This window comes from Elephantulus edwardii, unplaced genomic scaffold, assembly GCF_000299155.1.
Source record: "Elephantulus edwardii isolate Elephantulus edwardi_28Jun2011 unplaced genomic scaffold, EleEdw1.0 scaffold00079, whole genome shotgun sequence".
Classification (NCBI taxonomy): domain Eukaryota; kingdom Metazoa; phylum Chordata; class Mammalia; order Macroscelidea; family Macroscelididae; genus Elephantulus; species Elephantulus edwardii.
Window position 1 is genome coordinate 2,389,655 of NW_006399829.1, and position 22,983 is coordinate 2,412,637.

The 22,983-nt window shown below is 42.5% G+C and overlaps 1 protein-coding gene across 1 annotated transcript in view; it reads left to right on the forward strand.

Annotated features, from left to right (window-relative positions):
* Positions 1-22,983, forward strand: part of EGFLAM (EGF-like, fibronectin type III and laminin G domains) — a 195,487-nt gene that overhangs the window by 124,818 nt on the left and 47,686 nt on the right. The window contains exons 11-14 of the mRNA XM_006889542.1: positions 1,352-1,496; positions 10,560-10,749; positions 12,286-12,411; positions 15,406-15,649. Of these exons, the coding sequence (XP_006889604.1) occupies positions 1,352-1,496; positions 10,560-10,749; positions 12,286-12,411; positions 15,406-15,649 (705 nt within the window). The remainder of the gene's footprint in view (positions 1-1,351; positions 1,497-10,559; positions 10,750-12,285; positions 12,412-15,405; positions 15,650-22,983) is intronic.

The window sequence follows — 22,983 nt, forward strand, 5'->3', positions numbered from 1 at the left end:
TTCGTGAGAGAACGATGGGCAGTCTCCTCACATGTGATTAAATGCCTCTGAAAACCCAGCAGACAGTCAGCTATGGGTTGGTTCCGACTCAATGGTACACAACAACATAGTATAATAGAAACTGTTCAAGGAGCTGGGCATCTGGGCGTATAGTATTGAGCAAAAGAGATGTCTCTTCTCTCCTGGAGTTTTAGTGGATATAGTGGAAGAGAACCAGGATCTTCTGCTTGGTAAATATGACTGCAAGACGTAGGGAGCAGGGAAGTGTTTATGGAGGCTCAATTTAGTACCTGGTTTAGCTTATCTTCTGTGCCTTGATCCTTTCTCTCAGAACACAATTTTGGAAGCTATTATTAGCTTATGTGTGATTTTCTGTGACCAGTGTTGCACAGAGGTATTTTAAATACCTTCATGGAAGCATGTTGTTGTTGTTGTTGTTGTTGCTGGGGTCCATCAAAGTGTTTCTGGTGTACTGAGACCCCACATGGCAGTCTTTCTAGACTCACTAGATCTTTCGCCCACTGAGTTGGTGGGAGAGCTTGAACCATCAGCCTTTCACTTAGCAGTCACGCACTTAACCATTGGGTCACCAAGACTGGAGTGTATTTCTCCTCTTTAAGGACAACCAGTCAAGGGAGCTCTGGAAGTGAGACCAGCATGCTCCCTAGAAGCAAGGGTGGTGACACTCTATCTCACATACTTTGGGCATGTTAGGTGCTGCTGATTCCAGGTTCATAGTGATCCTGTGTGGTAGAGTAGAACTATCCTGAGGACTGTCTAGGTTATCATCTTTCTGGGAGCAGACTGCAAGTGTTTTGTGAAGACAGCGTGGAGAAGTCTAAAAGGTGAGTAGGAAGGGTTGAAGTTCATGTCAGGCATGGTGCTCTGCATGCCTCCAGCTGTCCAGAGGAAAACACCACCACCTGAGCCTACTTGTCCTCTGCCCATATCTTGCCCCAAGTGGACCCACCTGTGGGGACCACACTTGGTCCAGCTCAGCACAGATTGAAGGGCTACTAGCTGACCGTAATTAGAGAAAGGACATTGTTCAGCCTGCAGCTTGGGAGTTGGGAGAAGTCTCCAGAGAAATGGCTGAAAGCAGCATGACTCTGTCTAATTCGCCGCATCAAACTGTCTCTGGAGAGGAGACGAGGGCCACAGTTGCTAGCACTTTCTAAGCTGGTTAAATAAAGAAAACCCAAGCTAGTGGGAGGTCCTGTCAGGGAAGGAAGCTCTGAATCCACCGTGTGTCAGAGCAGACAGCTCGGCATATTAGTCCTTTAACTTGAACTCTGAGAGGCTAATGAGCTGATTGGCCCAAGATTATCCCTTCCCTTTTTGTCCCCCGCAGGTTCAACTGTGGGACTGGTGTGGCCATCCTCACAAGTGAGACAAAGATCAAGCTGGGGGCCTGGCACACGGTCACACTCTACCGAGATGGGCTGAATGGACTCCTGCAGCTGAACAACAGGACTCCAGTGACAGGCCGGTCCCAGGTGAGTGCTGAATCCTCGCACCTGGCCCATACCTCACAGCACCCACCAGAGCATCCCGAGGGTGCTCCCCTGCAGAGAACTGAGGCAGAATCACAGGACTCAAGCTCTGCATGGGCTTGATGAAGCCCCTTCTTCAGGGTAAAACCTGCTCCTACTATGGCATGGCACGCCGGGTGGACTTGTGAGTCAGACATCTGTCCACATGTACCCAGGGGAAGCATTTTACTTGGGAGTGCCTGGGAGCCTTCAGAAGTGCTGGAGCCTAACCATGTATTCTCATTCCATAAGAACATCAGAGATTGAAGGAGGAAGAAGGTCCACAACAGAAGAAAGAAAAACGCCCCCGTCACCAAGTTAGGTCTTGACTCAGTACAACTTCATGAGTTACAGAGCTCCGTAGAGCTGTCCTGACCTTGGTCTTTATGGAAGTAGATCACCAGACCTTTCTTCCATGGCACTACCCTTTTAGGGAGTAACTGAAATAATACTCTTTCCACTTCCATTATCACCTTCAAAGGCAAAGCGTGCTTGGAAGGCAGGGATGTTGCAACCCAATGGCTTTAGAAAATCCATCTGCAAGATTCTGTATTCAGAAAGGCTTCATCCCACCACCTTTTTTATTTTGGGAGTGAGCAAGGAAGTGATTGTAGGAAGTGCCAGAACAATTGAACGGTGGGGCTCCTCAGCAAATCACCTAGACATGCACATATTTGTTGTGCTCTAGGCAATTTGGGGGCTGTGTTTGGAATAAACAGTTTGGATTAGCAACTGCCAAGGAACAGAGCCTGCAATTATACCCAGGCAGGTGTCTGTATTCTCTGAGGAAAAATGTAGCGAGATGGCCTTTGTGAGGATGTGCGTAGTTTCCTCCCTGCCTGTGTCCTTCACCACTCTTTGCCGGCAGCACATGTAATAGAAAGAGCCATACTGTCTTGTCACTTTTTTTACCCGCTCCCCCCAAGAAAAAAAAGACTAAAATCTCCTTAATTTCAACCCCCAGTGATTCAAAAGCAACATGAATTCAAATCTAATGAATGACAGTTAAGGAAGTGTACATATCTCTATATGGCTGGGGAAGAAGGAAATAGGACCAAGGGAGTCTACAGGTATATGTGGACCAGAACACTAGGTCTAATATCCTAATATAAATTTTAATGCGAAAAAGGAAACCCCAACTTTGGGGCCCAAATAATAATGTGATGGAGAAGAGAGAAGGGAAACAACACATGTGAATATAAATTATGATTTAAAAACAAGGAAGCGAATAAAATTTAGCAAAGGGAACAATGGGGTAGCAACATACCAAAGAACTTGTTGACTGAATTAATTGTTGTGGTTGTTGTTGGTTGAGCATGACCCATAGCGACCCTATGAACACAGATCTGAACCCTGTCCTATCCTGTGCCCTCCTCACACCTTCTGATACACAAGAGCCCATTGCAGTAATCACCGTGTCAATCCACCTGGTTGAGAGTCTTCCCCTCAAAGGCATCACTTGTTTCTTAAATATTGAGGATTAGAGCTCAAAGTTAGGAAAGTGAAAATCCGGAGGGAGTGAGCTCTGGTGGCCTAGTGGCTAAGGAGTTGCACTGCCAACCCAAAGAAAATGAAAATCCTCACCAGTAGGCAACACCATAAACGAAGGAGATAAGATTGAAGTTGTCAATGATTTTATTTCACTTGGCTCCATAGTCAACACCCATGGTAGCAGTAGGCTAGAAATCAAAATAGGTATTATTATGATTGCTATTAGATGTCATCAAGTATTATTTACTGCTGCACTATAAACAGTAGGTCTGACCCCTGTCCTGTCCCGTGCCTTCCTCACAATCTCTGATACACTCAAACCCATTTCTGCAGTCACTATGTCAATCCACCTGATTGAGAGTCTTCCTTTCCTTTGCTGTTCTAAGCATGATGTCTCTCTCCAAGGAATAACCCCTCCTAGCCAACATGCCCCAAAATATGTGAGACAAAGCTTTGCCATCCATGCTTCCAAGGGGTAAACTGGTTTCACCTTCTCCAAGACATAACTGTTTGTTCTTTTATTCAGTACTCTCCTCCCACATCACAACCCAAAGGCATCAATTTTTCCTTTGTCATCCTTATTCATTGTCCAGCTCTTGGATACATAGCAAGTGATATTTAAAAGACCATGGTATTAATCAGGTGCACCTTAGTCCTCGAAGTAATATCGTTGCTTCTCAATAATTTGGTGAGGTCCCTGACTGCAGACTTCCCATTGCATCTCATAATCTCCTAACTGCTGGTACCAAGTTTATTTACTGTGGATCCAAGTAAGATAAAGTCATTGACAATCTCAATCTATTCTCCATCTGTCATGATGCTGCCTATTGGTCCAGTGACCAATGATTTTAATACAATCAAAAGATGTATCACATTGGGAAAATCTGCTGTCAAGAACCTTTCCAAAATGCTGACGAGCAAAGATGTCAGTTTAAAAGTTAATGTGCACCTGACTGAAGTCAAGGTCTTTTCAGTTGCTTGATATGTATCTGAAAGTTAAACGATTAAAGAAGAATTAATGTTATTAAGTTGTGGCATGGGTGAAGAGAACTGAATATCCAATGGACTACCAAATAAACAAATCTGTTTTGGAGGAAAGTGCAACCAGGGTGCTCTATAGAAGCAAGCATGATGAGGCATGGCCTGATGTGCTTTGAACATATTATCAGGAGGGGTCAGTCCTTGGAAAAAAACACCATGCAGAAAAAGATGAGAGTCTCTGAAAGAGAGGAAGACCCATAATGAGATGAGCCATTAACTCTGTGGTTATGAGTCACTGTGTAACTATGGGCTTAACCACAGTAGAGATTGTGAAGATGATTCAGGTTTGGGCAAGGCTTTTGATCTGTTGTGCATACGGTCACTGTGAGTTATAGTCCACTGAAAAGCACTTAACAATGATATGGATTCCTGGTAGAAGCACAGTATGCTGATCGGGGCATAATATCTGTGGGGAGGTGGCAATCTTTACTGTTCTAGGTTAACTTATCCTCCAAGAGGACTGAATTCGGATCTGGCAACACACTCTAAGAGCCCCACAGACAAACTGGAACGTGTTCAAAGGCAGGCACTCAAACAGGAAGAGGCCTTGAAGTCCCAGAGATGATTGATTGAAGGAGAGTTGTTGAGTTTGGAGAAGGGAAGATGAAAGATGCATGGTGGCTTTTCATCGTAGAATCAAAGGCAGCGTCTTAGGGAAGAAGGACTCAGTGCATAGGCCCCCAAGGCTGGAGATGACTTGGAGAAAGCTTAAGTTTTCTCTCCATCTAATTGTACAAAGCTGTACGAGGTACACCAGGCTATCTCAGCAGACAGTTCCCTCTCCTTAGGGATTTTCAAAAGCAACATAGCTGAACCTTTTGGTAGAGTATAGAAGAGATCCAGCAGCTAATGGAAGTTTGGATTATATGTGTAAGGTTTTTTGTCCTATCTCAAGGGTCTGTAATATTAATGAATGTAAGAATTAGTTGCATGAGGCATTTAATTTTATTTGAATTCAAGATGAAATTTGCCTCTATATTATTGCCATTTGATCAATAGGACCACAGATGTGGAATGTTTAAGAAATTGCCTTGGGAGGCAGTGATTTTGTGTTAAATCCAGAAACAGAAATTGAGATGAGGAGTCCTGTGAACAATGTGCTGAGAAAGTGCTCCCAGTGACCAAAGTCAGAGAAGAGGACGAAGCCAGCAAGGGTCAGGCAGAGTTCTGCAAACGATGGCTTCAGCCTGATCCCAGTGGGTGCTCTAGAATTCTAGAGTAGAATAATCAATTCTCACTTTTGTTTATTTGTTTTAAATTTTTTATATTGGTTTGTCTACAGAGTTGTATTCATTGTGTATCGCATAAATCTTCATTTATCTTGTTTCATACAATCATTCCCATGATTATGTTTTATAAAATTAATCACCACTGAACCTTGCCCATCATTACCCTGTCTTTTCAAGTCCCTGCTGGATCTTTTCCATTCCCTTCCCTCCCTCCACCCACCAAATTGTGCAACCCTATGGTTTTGCCCCTACCTATCCACACCCCTCTGCTCCCACCACTTCCCCGTTTGGGTAAACCATACATGGTTTACTAGTTATCCTTCTATTTTTACAATAATGGTCTTATGCAATATTTGTCCTTAAGAGACTGAGTTAGTTCATTCAGTATAATGTTCTCCAGTCTCTCCCAAGTTATGACTTCTTCCAGTGCAAAAGAAATAGAGCTTTCATATCTCTGCACCCATCTATGAAAGTTCCCTGGGGGGAAGCAAATTCCCAGGCAATTTCATAGGCAGATAAGACGGGCTTCAGGAACCCAAAGATAAACTTAGGGATGGGGGAGAAAAATCACTGGTGGCTGTTGAATGCACATTAGCCTTGTTGCAGAGTAAAGCGAAGTCTGAAATGCTATGAAGAGCCTCCCAAAGGAACAAGTAAGCAGTGCCTTTATTATGCCCCACCTTTGAATCCACCCTCTGTTCTAAGGAAGAAGGATGGGCATTTTCCTCTGAAATTTATTACCTCTGAAAACCTGCTTTAGGGTCCACTATGGGTCAGTTCCAACGTTATGGCAGACAACAACAGCACTCTTGCTCAAACAGAACAAGGAAACAGTGCATTATATAAAATTAGGAAAGTGTGCATTAATGTTGTATCAGTTCTCTGTACGTATTCCATCTGTGGTCTGAGCAAATCTCTCAAGAAGCTGGACTATATGAAAAAGAATGTGGCGTAAGGATAGGGGGAAGATTTATCAACAACTTGTGTTGTGCAGCTAACACAACCTTGCTTGTTGAAAGTGAGGAGGATGTGTAGCACTTATTGAAGAAGGAAAAAAAGACAGCCTTTAGTATGATTTACATCTCAAGATGAAGAAAACCAAAGTCTTCACCACAGCACCAATAGGCAGCATCATAATAAATGGAAAAAAGGTTGGAATCATCCACTATTTCATTTTAGCTGGATTCACAAAAACACCCATGGTAGCAGCAGTCAAGAAATAAAAATTTAAAAAAAAAATCCAAACATGTTGCATTGGGAAATTCTATTGTCGAGGTCCTCTCGAAAGTACTAAATAGCAAGGACATTTGTTTAATTTTGCTATTCTGACTGGGGTGTGATGATATCTCATAGTTGTTTTGATTTGCATCTCTCTTAGAGCTAGGGATTTTGAACATTTCTTCATGTGTTTTTTCACCATTTGAATGTCTTCTTGGGTGAAGTATCTGTTCATATCTTGTGCCTATTTTTCAGTTGGGTTGTTTGCCTTTATCTTGTTGTGGTGCTCGAGTATTTTATAAATTCTAGATCTAAGTCCCTTACCGGATATGTCATTACCAAATATTTTCCCCAGTCTGTGGCTTCCCTTTTTACCCTGTTGGAGAAGTTTTTGGATGTGCATAGGGATTTGATTCTTGGAAGGTCCCATTCCTCTATTTTATCCTCTTCTGGCTGTAGATTTTTTTCAGGATGCTTGGAAGACTGTTCATATTGTGGATCAGGGCTTCCAGAGTTCTCCCAAGCTTTTCGCTAATGAAGTTTATAGTTCTTGGTTTTAGTCTTAGGTCCTTGATACACTTTGAGTTGGTTTTGTGTACAGAATGAGATATGGATCTTGCTTGAGTTTTTTATAGATAGTTTTCCAATTTTGGCAACACCATTTGTTAAAAAGACTGTTGTTTTGCCACTTAACTGATTTTATCCCCTTGTCAAAAATCAGTAATCCATAGGTAGATGGGCTGATTTCTTGATTCTCAATTTTATTCCATTGATTTATGTGTCTGTCATTGTATCAGTGTCATGCTGTCTTGAACACCATGGCAATGTAGTACGATTTGAAATCAGAGAGTGAAATGCCTCCTACATTGTTTCTCATTTTATGGAGTGGTTTGCTTATTTGGGGCTTCTTTTCATTCCAGATGAAATTGGAGTTTGCCTTTTCCATCTCAGTGAAGAATGTAATTGGTATTTGTATTGGGATTGCATTGAAGGTATAAATTGCCTTTGTTAGTATTGTCATTTTCGCAATATTGAGTCTTCCTATACATGAGCAAGGTATATTCTTCCATTTCTCCAGGTCTCTTTTTGTTTCTTGTAATAATGCTTTGTAATTTTCTTTGAGTAGATCCTTTGTGCTTCTGGTTAGATTTACTCCCAAGTATTTCATTTTGTAATTATTGTGAAGGATATTGTTTTTCTTAGCTCCAGCTCTGTATTCTCTTTGTCACTGTAGAGAAATCCACTTGTTTTTTGTTTGTTGATCTTGTATCCTGCCACTTTGCTGAATTGGTCAACTATGTCCAATAGTTTTCTTGCTGAGTCTTTAGGGTTTTCTAAGTATACTGACTGTCACATCATCTGCAGAGAGAGATAATTTTTCCTCCTCACTGCCAATTTTGGTACCTCTTATTTCCTTCTCTTGTCTTATTGCTATAGGAGAGGTGATAGCATCTTTGCCTAGTTCCTGTTTTCAAAGGCAATGCTTTAATCTCTCTCCATTGAGAACAATGTTGGCTCTCGGGCTTGCATATATACTTTTTACTGTGCTGAAGAACATCCTCTCCAATCCTATTTTGTTAAGTGATTGAATCAGAATCTTTGTTTTCTTGATGTTGAACTTCAATCTATATTGAAGGCTGCAGTTCTTGACTTTCTGCAGCAAGCGCTTCAGGTCCTCCTCAGTTTCAGGAAGCAGGGTCATCTGCATAACGCAGGTTGTTGATGAATCTTCCTCAAATTATGATGCCACATTCCTTCTCATACAGCCCAACCTCTTGGATGATCTGTTCTGCATACAGATTGAAAAGGTATGGAGAGAGAATACATCCCTGACAGACACCTTGTGCCATTTACAGCCTCCAAAAAACTGATGGGAGATCAGCTATGAGTTCGTTCCACCTCAACAACAATACTTTGAATGTTTTATTTATTATTAATGTTCAACCACTAAGTCCTGGGGAAGCATCATTTCTTGAATATTTTGCTGCCAACCATTAATGCTGCCAACCGATAAATCTTGGATGATTCAAATCCACCAGTGGCTCCACAGGAAAATGATGCAGAGTTGGGTTGCCCTCCGTTGGGATTTAAAACCCCTGAAAAACAATAGAGGGTTGTTAGGATTTGGAACTAACTCAATCGCAGTAAGTTTGCTGTTTAAATATTCAACCAGGAGCCTTGGTGGTAGCACAGTGGTAAAGAACTCACTTAACTGGCCATGGTAACATGGCCATCTGCGTCCATACATCCTTAGAAACACTATAGCATTTCTTCTCTGACCCACAGGATTGCCATGGTCAAAATTGACTAAAGAGTGGTAGGTTTGAATTTTGATTATTTGTTCAGCCCTATCTTTTAGAATCTTAAAGCCTGTAATCTAGGTTGTAGTTTGGTCTAAGATTTCCTGTAATCCAGATTGTGGTTTGGTCTAAGATTAGAAATTTCCCACAACTGTAATAATGCTTAAAAAAAATGTACATTTGAGTGAATATCTCACTCTGTGTCTCATTCTTTTTCAGCATGATCTATTTGGAAATCCCATCTTCCCTTACAATATTCCTTGCTACCCATTTTAGAAAGATGACCTGGATAATTTATTGTTGTTGTTAAGTGCCATAGACTCAAGTACAACTCTTAGTAACTTGGTTAACAACCGATCTGAAAACCCTGTCCTATCCTATATCAACCTCACAATCTCTGGCACACTTGAAACCATTGCTGTGGTCACTGTCAGTCCATCTGATTGGAGGTCTTTCTCTCCTTCACCATCCCTCCACCTTCCTAAGTATGAATATTCCTTTTTCAGTGAATAGTCTTTCCTAGCAACATGCCCAAAGTATGTGAAACAGAGCTTCATTATCATTGCCTCCAAGGAGCACTCTGACTACCTTTTCCAAGATACATACATCTATTTGTTCTTTTGACAGCCCATGGGATATTCAGTACCCTAATACCACAGTTAAAAGGCATTAACTCTTCTGTCAACCTAATTCACTGTCCAGCACTCGACAACATACCAAGTGACTGAAAAGACCATGGCCTGAATCAGGTGCACCTTAGACCTCAAACTAATGTTATTGCTCCTCATTAGTTTGGTGAGGTCCCTGACTGCAGACTTTCCCAGTGTATAAAACTTCTGATCTTCTGACTGCTGGTATGAAGTGAATTGATTATGGGTACAAGTAAGAGAAGTTTTCGATAGTTTCAATCAGCTGGGATAATGGTAAGGTAACTTTTAGTTTGGACACACATAATTAATCAAAGGTTAATATTATTAGTAGTTATTGTAACTGAGCATTATTATTAATGTTATTATTGTAATTAGTAAATCGTGGCTGAAAGTGAAGAGACTGTGAATCTCTTACTGAAAAAGATCAAAGACAGCATTCAATACAGATTATTCATGTCTTTTTCCAAAGACTGACTTCTCCTGATAATGTGCCCAAAGTATGTGAGACTAAGTTTTACCATCCTTTCCTCAAAGGCACATCCCGGCTGGACTTCATCCAGCACGATTTGTTTGTTCTTTTGGCCATCCATGAGACATTCAGTACTCTTTATCAATACTACAGTCCAAAGGCATCAACTCATCTCTGTCTTCCTTATTCATTGTCCAACACTGAGATGCACAGGAAGCAATTGAAAATATCATGACTTGGATCTGGATCATGTTTTCAAAGTTTAGGCTCCATCCATGGCCAGGCCAATATATTCAATCCTTTCCAGGGCTGGAAAGAGTTTATGTTGGATGCCTAGCATGGTACACTGCCTGTTGGGTTGATCTTGGCTCCGACATCCCTCCTTTCCCTTCTAGATGTTCCAAAATCATCCCTGCAGGAAATGTAGCCCTTTTGGGAGTTTACTGGGCTGCCCATGGCAACTGTGCATTGATTTTCCAATAGGACACTGTCTGACTGAAAAATATAGATGGACAGAAAATGTTAGTGCTAATTGCTCACATTGTAACCATATATAACACTTGTCAAAATTTAATGTATGTTGTTTTGGTTGTCTTTAGTGAGATACCATTCTTTTCTCTTTCTTAAAGGGTCAGTACAGTAAAATTACCTTCCGGACGCCTCTCTATCTTGGTGGCGCTCCCAGTGCTTACTGGCTGGTCAGAGCAACAGGAATAAACCGAGGCTTTCAAGGCTGTGTCCAATCACTCACTGTTAATGGGAAGAGGATTGACATGAGGCCTTGGCCGTTGGGGAAAGTGCTCAGTGGAGCCGATGTGGGTAAGTGGCAACCTGTACAAAGAGTGCATGGAGAGGGCCAAGTCCCACCTCTATTAACTTCACAAAGGGGAACAGTCCCCATCAACAACATCCACAGAATAAAACCAATTGCCATTCCGGCTTCACAGACTGTCCTAATCATTGCATCTACCACATGGAACTCACTGCCATCCATTCATGTCTGACTTGTGGTGACCCTTCCTCTGGTTTCTGAGGCTGTAAATCTTTTTAGGAAGAGGCTGCCCATTTTTCTCAGAATATCTTAGAACCACGTTAGTTAGTGGGCCAACATGTACCACACCAGGGATCCTTCTACCACATCAAAGCCTCCCAAATTTGCCTCTAATTGCTTCCCTATTTCTGACCTGCTGCTATAGAAGATGAAACTAATGGAACTACAAACAAAGAAATTAACATAAAGGAATTGTATGCTATATGTTGTCCTCATATCCTCTCCCGAGTTGGTCACTTGGCCAAATAATGAGAATAGGGCAGGATAGGTCAAGGATCTGATTTGTTGTTTATAGAGTTGCTATTATAAGTCGTGATTGAATTTGTGGCACCCCGTAACCATAACAATGAGAGAAAAGGAAGACCAAATGAGCATATGAAACTGGTACAAGTACAGGTTTTGCACGAACACAATCAAGTGTTGTAGTGTTTAAAAAATTCAGAACTTGGAGGCTATTGAAATGGAGTAGCAAATGCTTAGACCAGGGTGGAATGGTAGTTGTAGAAATAGACAAGAAACAAAGGATATGGTAGATGCTTTTAAGATGTTAAAAAAGAGAGAGCAAGCAACATTTCTTTATTTGTTCTTAAGATAAAATCCTGTAGGGCATTCATCACTTGTTATTTTTCAATATAATAAAGTCACTAATTACCTAAAAAAAAAAGAGCATGTGAGAAACAACTCAAGAAAAGCCCACTTCATTTTAGGAGTAATACACAACAATTACCTTGTATATCCCTCACAGGTTCTTTGATGTCTGGTGAATAGAGCTAACTAATGTGACATGGATCTCATCAGAGCATTCTCATGTCTGTTAGAACTGTATTGGTAAAATTAGAGGTTATGGAGCCCAGTCAGAGGAGTCAATGACCTAGGCCACCAGTAAACTTTGACATGGCAGCTTAACTCCTTCCAACCAACAAGGCAAGGTGGCATAAATCCTATCATTTTTAGTGTAAGCATTCCAGTTACAGTGGAGAGATTGAAATACACTCTTATGAGAATAAAAGAGATTTGTTAAAGCAGAGAGGACACATTTGTGGTCATGCAGCTACCCACCTATTGGTGATTTGATATATTGCATTCACCATGTTTTAAAGTTTCTATGGCTCTTCATAAAGGAAATCAAGTGGAAATGAAAGAAATCCCACTTATCCTGAAAGCTGGTTTGCAGCTGTGCATGGGTGCAAGTCAAATGGGAAGTAAACTGTATTTGTTCAGTCATGAGCTGGTAGAGACATCAGTTCTATAGTCTTGCATGGCATCTGTGGTGACTCACTTTGTAATTCTTGCTCTGTGTTTAGGGGAATGCAGCAGCGGCATCTGTGACGAGGCCTTATGCATCAATGGTGGCACTTGCACAGCAACCAAAGCTGACTCCTACATCTGCCTCTGTCCCCTGGGGTTCAAAGGTCGCCACTGTGAAGATGGTGAGAAAGATGTCTTTGTGATAATTCACAGTTGATGTACCATTTTGTGAGTGTGTTTTGGGGATAGCCCCTTACATTTTAACAGGATCAGTGTCACTTTGTTGGAAGGGATGGAAGAATCTTTTTTACCAAGTTGTAGGTTTTCCATATCTGCAAGCACTGAACCAAGAATGAATTTGTTTGTTTGTTTGTTTGTTTGTTTGTTGGAAGATTCACTTGGGCTCAGTGAGGAAGAGGTCTTCTTGACCTTCAAATAGCTTTCAGAATTAACTTATGGAGTCTGTGTGAGACTGAATTAAGACATAATTAAAATTCCTGGTTATTATGAGTAACTAGGAGCTATAAGTATGCATTCTGCAGATTACACAACCTTACTTGCTGAAAGTGAGGAGGACTTGACACACTTCTTGCAGAAGATCAAGTAACACAGGCTGCAGTATGAATTTCATCTCAAAGTCAAGAAAACAAAGATTTTAACCAATGGACCAGTTAACAATATCATAATGGATGGAGAAAAGATTGGAGCTGTCATCAACTTCATCTTGCTTGGATCCACAGTGAACACCATTAGTACCACAGTCAGGAAATAAGGAGATGTATTGTGCTGGGAAAATCTGCAGTTGAGGACCTCCCCAAATTATTGAGGAGTAATGATGTCAGTTTTAGGACTAAGATGTGTTTGATTCAGGCCATGGTCTTTCCAATCACTTGCAATGCATCTGAAAGCTGGATATTGAATGAGGATGACTGAAGAAGAATTGATGCCTTTGAGCTGTGGCATTGGAGAAGAGCACTGAACATTTCCATGGACAGCCAAGGGAATGAACAGATATTTCTTACAGAAGGTGCAACCAGAGTGCACTTTGGAGGCAAGCATGATGAGTATTTGCCTCACATAATTTGGACGTGTTTCTAGCAGGGGCTATTCCTTGGAGAAGGACATGATTATGGGAAGGGGGGAGGGCCAGCAATGGAGAGGAAGACCTTCGACCAGGTGAGGTGATGTGGTGACTGCTGTAATGAGCTCTTGTGTCAAGAAGTATGAGGATAGCACAGGATAGAACAGGGTTTGGATCTTTTGTTCATAGGGTTGCTATGAGTCACAATCCACTTGACAGCACCTAACAACAACAAAGCTCCTGATACTAAGATTTGAAGAAAAGATTGGTAAGCTATACAAATGTAGTCCTTTCCACCCGGTTTTTACAAAATTGACAGGAGAAATTTGGTTAATCCCAATTAATCAGCACTAAGCTCTGATTAGTAGCCTTAGTGGGCAAGGAATTGCACCACCAACTCAAAAACAGGGCAGGTCAAATCCACAAATTGTTCCTTTAGAGAGAGAGAAATCAACACTCTCCTCCTGTGCAACTTATAACCTCTGAAAACTTGTTAGCAGATCAGCTATGATTTTTCCCCCCCAGCTCAATGGCAATGAATTGAGTTGAGTTACACAAAGATCATGTCAAGGTTGCAACAAATTACAACAACTCAAGTGAAATCAGGGAACTTGGTGTTGTAGTGCAAAGCACATTGCACTGATCCCCAAAAGCCTCTGGCAGTTTGAATCCATCAGCAGCACCTCAGGAGACCGATGGACAATCTCTTCTCACCAGTATTTACAGCACTGGGAATGCAGTGGAGGGTTGCCATAAGTAAGAACCCACTAGACAGCAGTAAGTTGTCATTTGAATTTAAAAACAATAATTTCAAGAACATTAACAGGTATTTAGTGACCAGGAGAAGTACTAACAAAGTGATGAGTTGAAAGTGATACTTTTTACCCTCTGATTAAAAAAAAAATTAAAAAGTGATCTTTTTCTTCATCTTTGAATGATTCTACTGAATTGCTCCATCACTTCGCCATCAAGTCAGAACTGACTCCTTGCTGACTCACCAGAAGGTTTTCAGAGGCTGTAAATCATACTGGAGGCTTCCCTTCCTTCTCTCATGAAGCCTCCACTGGACTCAAACCACCAAAGAGGCCCACCTTTGGGCACAGCTTCCTAAGGACCAGGCTGCCAAGGCTCCCTCCCACCACTCAAGAGCGCACATATATTGATGATGCCCGCATACACACGCGGAAGAACTGACAATTTGAAAGATCCTGAAAAAGCACACAGAGTTGAGCACGCTTTCACTTTTCCAGAGTCCCAACATTAAAAAAAGAATAAAATAGAGCAAAGAATTTGACTACAAAGCTAGTCACATTCCTTCACTGGTGATTCACATTTGGAAGTGAAGTATCATTCTTTAAAAACTATTCTCAAAAAAAACAAAACAAAACAAAACTTTTCTCTCACATCTAGAAAATAGTATCTGAGTCAGGGTAAGCAAATGTTGTTACGTTCTGTCTCAAATTTCAGGACCCTAACGAGGATTCATTCTTTCTCAACATCATGGGTCCCTACAAGCCAGACTGCAGAGGGAGCAGGCTCTACTCCACCGATTCATTCAGGGATTCAAGCAACTGCTGTCAAAAAATACCACCATCATCTAGGGTCTCAGAGACCTCCACTAAGTTCTGCATCCAGCCAGAGATAAGAGAGAGAAAGCATGGAGGGCTGCATGAAGTCCTAGAGACCTGTCCCGGATTGTTGTTGTTAGGTACTGTCAAGTCGAGTACAATTCATCACAACACTGAGTGCTTCCGTCCTCCTCCCATTGGCCAGATTGCGTCATATCACCCACCTACCTATAATTACTAGGTGTCATCTACTTGATTCCAACTCATAGTGACCCCCTGTGACAGAGAACTCTCCACTACAGCTTTCTTCACTGTAATCTTTATAGAAACAACTCTCCAGCCTCTCTCCACTGAGCGGCTGGATAGATTTGAACTGCCAGCCATTTGGTTCATAATCAGGTACTTATCTACTGCACCATAGGCAGCTGGGGAGCATCGCTTAGTTCTGTGCCCAGGAGGGAAGGCCCTTAGTTCTGGATGCATGACTAGCCACAGAGGGCCATCTAATGATATCCTTACTTCTTCAGCTTTCACCCTGACCGTTCCTCAATTCCGAGAGTCCCTGAGATCCTACGCAGCAACGCCCTGGCCACTGGAGCCCCAGCATTACCTGTCCTTCATGGAGTTTGAGATTACATTTCGGCCAGACTCAGGAGATGGTGTCCTCCTGTACAGCTACGACACAGACAGCAAAGACTTCCTGTCCATCATCATGGCAGATGGCCACGTGGAGTTCCGCTTTGACTGTGGCTCCGGGACTGGAGTTCTCAGGTGAGGCTGACACTTTCTAAAAACATCAAAAGCCAAGTCTTTAGAAAAAAGACCAAATTGCTACCCAACAGCTCCCATTCTATCTGTTTCCCTTGCATGTTTTTCTTTTCTGAGTCTTGCCATGAGGTGGTGATGTCCTACCTGCAGAGTGTTATTTGCTTATGGAATTATCCATCATTCAGTGGCTGGAGTAATGGGGGCAGGTGTGTCAGAGACAGTAAGATTGGCACAGGATAGAGCAGGGTTCAGGGCTGTTGTGCATAGGGTCGCTATGAGTTGCAGGTGACTTGACAGCACATAACAACAACATTCTCTGTTTTAAATTATAGTGTGTTTGCTTCAGATGGAGTAGACAGTGAGGGTTTAGCTGCCTTCATTTTCCCCTGAGGCTGTGCCAGGTTGATCAATAACAATTAATTAGCACCTTGCACAAATATCCACGTGGTGAATGCTCAACATGTATAAGTCCACTCTGATGACATAGTTTGTAACCAGTTGCATTGCTAAGCCAGTGGCTGGCATCTCCCAAGGTGTGAATCCCCCATTCACTCTGTAGAGGAAGACGGGAAGTCTTCTTCCTTTGAAATTTACAGTCTCGGAAACATGTTAGGTCAGCCGTGAGTCGGAACCAACTCAATGGTGTTTAGTTGGAGAATAAAAGTATTATTTTGGATTGTTTATTTGTTTTATTCCAGAGGCTATCTGGTTTATCTCAAACTTTTTGTTTCTTTTGTGTTTCACACATTCCTTCATATACATTGTGTTTCATAAGATCATTCCCATACACTGTGTTTTATAAAATTAATCACCATTGTTCTATACCGACTATCAGTCTGTCTTTTCAGGTGCCTACTAGATCTATCCTGATTCCTTCACCCTCTACCCACCAAACTCTGCAACCCCATGATTTCCCCTCTTTCTCACCCTCGGTTCCCCTGCCCCCTCCCCTTCCCTCTTTGGGCTTTTATTGACATCTTTCTGATTAACCTTCTCTTTTTACAATAATGGCCTTATGTGGTATATGATGTTATGAGACTGAGTTAGCTTAGTTCACTCAACATAATACTCTCTAGCCTCTCCCATGTTATATATCTTCTTGTTGTTGTTGTTGTGTACTGTAGAGTCAGAACCAATCCATAGCCGACCCTCTAGCGAGTTTTCAGAGGCAGGTAATCACACAGGAGGAGATTCCATTCTTCTCCCAAAGCGCTGGTGACCTCAAACCGTGGGCCTTCAGGATTGCAGTGCAGCTGCTTGCCACTAGGGTGTGTGTGTGTGTGTGTGTGTGTGTGTGTGTGTGTGCCACAACGTCTCAATCTATTCATTTGTTGATGGACATTTGGGCTGTTTCCATTTTTTTCTGGCTATTATGAATAATGCTGCTATCAATGTAGGTGTACAAATCTTCATTTGTGTCTCAGTTCTGTTGGGATTTATTCCTGGTGGAGGATAAAACTATTTCTAGATAGGCTTGATTTAAATTTTAACTCTCCATTTGCATGGTTTTCTTTGATAAAGCCTATTGTCATTGAGAGATTCTGATTCATGGTGACTCTATAGGCGTCTTCTGCAGTGCCTGGGTGGATTCAAAGCTCTTAACCATTTGTGACATCAGGGACTCTATTTCTTTGATACTTAACCTTCCTGCCACTGTGTAGATTTCAACTCATAGTGACCCTCCATCAGATTTCCAAGCCTGTAAATCTTTACAAGAGAAGATTGCCCATCTTTCTCCTTTGGAGCAACTGGTGACCTTCTGGTTAGTGGCCACATAATGACAGCTACATAGCAATGTCACCAGAGCTTCTTGTTTCTTTGATAAAACCAAGCCCCCTGCCATCAAGGGGACATCAATTCATGATGCTAACCCTGGAGGACAGAGTGGAACTGCCCCATAGGTCCCCAGGTTGTATGTTTTTACAGAGACAGAGTATCTCATCTTTCTCCTGCAGAATACCTGGTGGGTTTGACCTCTGGCCTTTTCGTTAATAGTTTTGCATTTTTAGCCACAGCACCAGTGCTATTCCATTCTCTTACTGCTTTCTAGATACAAAAGCCTGACAGTGTCTCACAGGGTCACAGACTCAGTCCCTGGCACCAGTGGGCTCCAGCAACAAAGAAGGCTGGGGACCAGTGCTTTTCAGTAGCACAGTAGCTAACAAAGCTGTGTTGTGCTTTCTTTTTTTTTTAAATATACCTTTAAAAACTGTGCCTAGTTGCAGACAAGCAGGCACATGGTGACCCCGGTGTGCTGGCGAAGAACTGGACTCCACATGGCCAACCAGTGGCTGGTTTTGGAGAAGTGGAGCATCAGGCTTTCTTCTGAGGTGTCCCTGGGTAGATGAGAACCCCCAGGTGCCTGGCTAGCATCATGTGAGTGTGTTAACCATTTCTATCACTCAGGAAGCTGCTTTTAAAGTACCTGCTCATATCCTCAGAGCTGATTCCAAGTCTTTTAAAACTTCCCCACTTTTTTCTAGTTTGAGCTATTAATTTCCTAAAGTGAATCGATTGTTCTCTCCCTCCATGCCAGTATCTTTCTGAACTTCCTGAACCCGGAGGTTGGTAGGAGTAGAGGTTTCTTTTAATTGTTTGTGTCTCCAGCTCCTTTCTCATCATGTTTCTCCCCAAAGCAGTTTTAACCTTCCAACTGGAGGGCTACTGATGCACTGCTTGTTCCAACAGATGTTCAGTTCCTCTCATTTGAAACTTACTGTATGTTTATTCTCAGTGGTGCCCTGCAGCAGGAAATTACTTAGTTGGGGTGTGTGTGTGTGTGTTGTTTTAATAGAGGTGGGAATTATGTTTTTAAGAAAACTGTGCTCAGTGATTCAAAACCTTTAGCCGTTCTTCAGGGAAAAGATGGGCACTCTCCTCCTATAAAGACTTAGAGCCTCGGGAACCCTCTGGAGGGTCACTATGAGTCAGAATCACCGTGAGGCCAGTGGGTTTGGGTTATGTTCTGCCCCTCCAGCCCCTGGGTTTCTTTTTCTAGTCTCTCATTTGTGAAAGAGAATGTGGGTAAGATGTTACTATTATCCACTGCTCTTAATTGTTGCTCATTTTTCAAGGCTGATGGGAAATGTTTGCTGCATCACTGTAGTTGTTGTCTTGTGCCATCCAGTCACCTGTGACCCACAATGACCCTCTGCATAGTAGCTCTGAACCTTGCCCTATCCTGAGACACCCCCCCCGTTACCCTACTTACTATGCCAATCCATCTCATTCAGGGTCTTCCTCTCCTGCACTGTCCCTCCACCCTTCCAAGCATGATGTCCTTCTCCAAGGATTGGTCACTCCTGACAACATGCCCAAGTAGGTCAGACCGAGTGTCACAGTCCTTACCTCCAGTAAGAAGCTTGGTTTTGCTCTCTCCAGGACAGATCTGTTTGTTCTCTTGGCATTCCATGGTATGTTCAGTACTCAGATGTCACTAAGTTTACTTCAACACATAGCAACGCTCACATGGCAGAAGGATCCTGAGCACAGAATGAAATATTGCCTGATCCTGATCCATGCTCAGTAATTGCTGTTTGGGCCCATTGCCACAGCCAGTGTGACAATCTATCTCATTGAGAATCTTCCTCCTTTTCACTGACCTGCTATCTTTACCGAGAGTGATGTCCTCCATCAGGGATCTGTCCTCCGTGTCACTTTGTTATGTTTCAACAATACCTAGAAAGGTTGTTTCCGTTCTATGACTCCCATCCTATCCATTAGTGACATCTTCCCCTTGGGGGGGACAGGCAAATATTTTTGTAACTTTATTTTGTAACTTTAAGCTGGTGGCCTAGTCTGCATAGAGTTGCACTGCTATAACCAAAGGTCACACTTCTCTGGCACTTCAAAACTACCTCCAGCTCCTCTCAAGAAAGAGAGGCAATCCCCTGGGCAATCTGCAGCCTCAGAAACCCACTGGCTGTTTCAACTAATTACAATGAGTTTTGTTTGGGGGTGAGGTTTATGGGAGCTCTGCAAATGCCTGACCTCTATCTCAAGACCAATATGAAGGTTACTTCATGAATTCAATTTGCAGATGGTTTTGCAAAACAACCTGAGCAATTTACTTAGAACTTCATGTCTTGTTGAAAAGGGAAGACATGCTAAATCTCCCCTTGTATTTCCTTTTTTTTAATTATGATTTTAACAAACGTTTACAGGGAAGTTATATTTTCATTCATTCATTGTTGCACTTTCAGAGGCCTTTTTCCTGGTTAGCCGTGATCAGAATGAGCTAAGAAGAGCAAATCCTTCGTCTCCCTGACATACTGTCTCCTCAACCCTAATGTCCAGTGGCAGCTGCAGCTGTGGTGTCATCTTTGCAAAAATTCTTAGAAGCCCAGCATTTCTCTGTTTTCATAACCAAGTACCTAGTTTTGACAAGAAGTGGTTCTAAATGTTTCATTGTTAGTGTTGTGTACTGTAGAGTGGTAACTGACCCATAGCTGATGCTCCAGCGGGTTTTCAAAGGCAGTTAATCTCACAGGAGGAGATTGCCCATCCTTCTCCCACGGAGTGGCTGGTGGCCTCAAACCATGTGCCTTAGGGATTGCAACTCAGCTTCTTGCCACTAGGCCACCAGAGCAGTTATTGTCTGCCTGCCTGTTGGGAAAGGCACCTAGAAAAACAGCTTTTGAGTGTTTGGGATTTTGTTCCCCTCACCTCTGGTTGCCACTGAACAGATTCCAACTTATGGCAGCTAGTGTCTCAGAGGAGAGCTAGGTTCTTAAGACTTTCAAGGCTGACTGTTCAAAGGTAGCTAGCCAGACTTTTCTCTCAAGGGGCTCTGGGTAGACTTGAACTTGCAGCCAAGCACATTAACCCTTTGCACCATCCAAAGACTCTTGATTATCCAAAACAAAACCAACATAGTGCTGTTACGTTATTCCCAACTCAGGGCAACCCCATGAACCACAAAGAAGTGCTCCATAAGATTCTCTTGGCTGTAATCTATAGAGCCAATCACCAGGACTTTCTTCCAGAGCACTTTTAGATGATTTCAAGCTTCAAACCTTCTGGCTAGTTGGAAAAAAAAATCCAAAAACCTCATCGCTGTCGAGGAGGGACCAACACATAGCTGAGCCTCCTGCAGGTTTTGGAGGCTGTAAATTGCAGGGGAGGGGAGTGCCCTTCTTTCCCTGTGAGAGCTGCTATGGATTTGAACTGTGAGGGAGGTGCTACCTTTAGAATAGCAGAGCAGCTCTCTATGGACTGCACTACCAGAGAGAAGTAAATCTTTTCCACCACCCAGGAACCACTCTTGAGTGTTGGGTGTGATTAAAATGAAGAAAACTCTCTAGATTTCCAAGGAGAGAACAGCCATTCATTCCCTCAGCCAATCCCCCTCAAACATAAGGCTCACAGCAGCGCCCACTCCATCTTCCCAGCTCGCCTTGGAAGCTGTTTATGTTGAGAATTGTTCTAACAACTTCTTACTTCAGAAAATTCAGGTAAAGCCCGAGCGACAGGGAGTTGTGGCAATGGTGGAATCGTATTAACTGTAGGAAAAGGATAAAGTGCTCCAATTCATTATGGAGCTGATTCCCCAAAATCAAGACTGTTGAAACGAGCCCCTGATGGCCATAATCAATATGACTGCGCAAAGGAAGGCAGTGTATTGATCAGGAATGACCCCTGTAGACCAGAACTCAGCCACCACGCGGTCCCCTATCAGGAGGACAGACTACTTAAAGCGTGCTGCTCACTTCTTTATTGCATATTGATTTAGTCAAGGTTATTAAATTCTAATTGCTAAGGACAAGTCACAAAAGCATTTGTTAAAGCCAAAAATCAAGTGAGGGGGTGGTGACCTTTCAATAATTGTTCCCATCAGTATTCCTGAGGTTTTGCTGAAGATAAGTCAGGAAGTTTAGTGCGGCCCAGAAATTAGACCTTGTTAAAAATGCAAATGCGTGGTGACACTCTCCCTGCATACAACATGATCCAGGCAAGGCAGTGAGGAAAATGCCCCTTAATGTCATTTGAACGGCACATGCTTCTACGTGCATTCATGATGGAGGGGTCTTTTAAGTATACTAGTTTATTTACAAAATTTGAATACATTGTTTTCCAGAACAGATGAGTTTTTATCCCTATCACAGTACCAGAAAATATAGAATTTCTTTTTCCCCAAAACATTTTATTATAAGACATTTCAGACATGAAGGAATGTGCAAAGATTTGTACAGTAAGCCTGTTTATACTTTCTGTCTACTTCCTACCAACATTATTGTTGTTAGGTGCCACTGAGTCACTTCCAACAGTTGTTGTAGACTGTTGCGTCAGACAGACACTCCAGTGGGTTTTCAGAGGCAGTAAATCTCACAGGAGGAGATCGTCTTTCTTTCACCCACATCCAACTCCTAGCAACCTAAGGTGTGACAGAGTGAAAGCCAGCCTGACCTCATCACTGCTGCACACAAGCTGGCTGCCATTCGTGTCTTGTCATATTTGCTGTATCATATAACACTCTAGCCTTACAATGCACTATCCGCCTGTCTTATTTTTTAAAACTGCATTTCAAAGGAGGTGCCGGACATCAAACATCAACACCCAGGAATATGTTTTGTCACAGCATCACGCATGTAGTGGTTTTCTTCTTCAAAGCTTTTGCGTAGCTCCGGTGGCATAGTCCATAGGGAGCTGCATAGCTCACTCAAAGGCCCCATCTCTCTGGTGATTCACATCCACCGGTGCCTCTGTAAGGAAGAGACGGGCAGTCTCCTCCCACATGATTTACAGCCCCAGGAAATCCAATGAGGCAGCACCTAGGAGTTGGTCTGACTTTTTTTTTTCTTTCATTTTGTGCAAGTAGCATCACATTTTACTCTCATATTTACAGGAAATTTGGACTTATCATGCTTACATTTCAGACTTGTTGTTGCTAAGTGTGGTTTAGCCAAGTACAACTCATAGTGACCCTAAGAACAACAGATCTGAACCCCCTTCTCTCTTGTGCCGTCCTCATCTGTGCCATGCCTCGAGCTTGTTAGGCTTGTGACGTCCATTAGGCCACACATAACACACATCAGCCTTGTTAAATACAAAATAACAAATGCAATCTTCCTAATATGATAGAAGTGTTGATGGTGCAATAGTTAAAGAGCTGAGCTGCTAACTCCAAAGTCAGTAGTTCAAACCCACCTATTCTGAGGCAGAAAAAAAATGACAGTCTGTTCCTTTGCTGATTAATAGCTTTGGAAAACCAATAAAACAGTTTTACTCTGCCATGTGTGGCTTCTGGAAGTCAGAATCCACTCAATGCCAGGGAGTTTGGGGGCCTCTTGCTGTGACCAGGCAAGAGTAATTGTGATTCAGATCACATGAAGTACCTG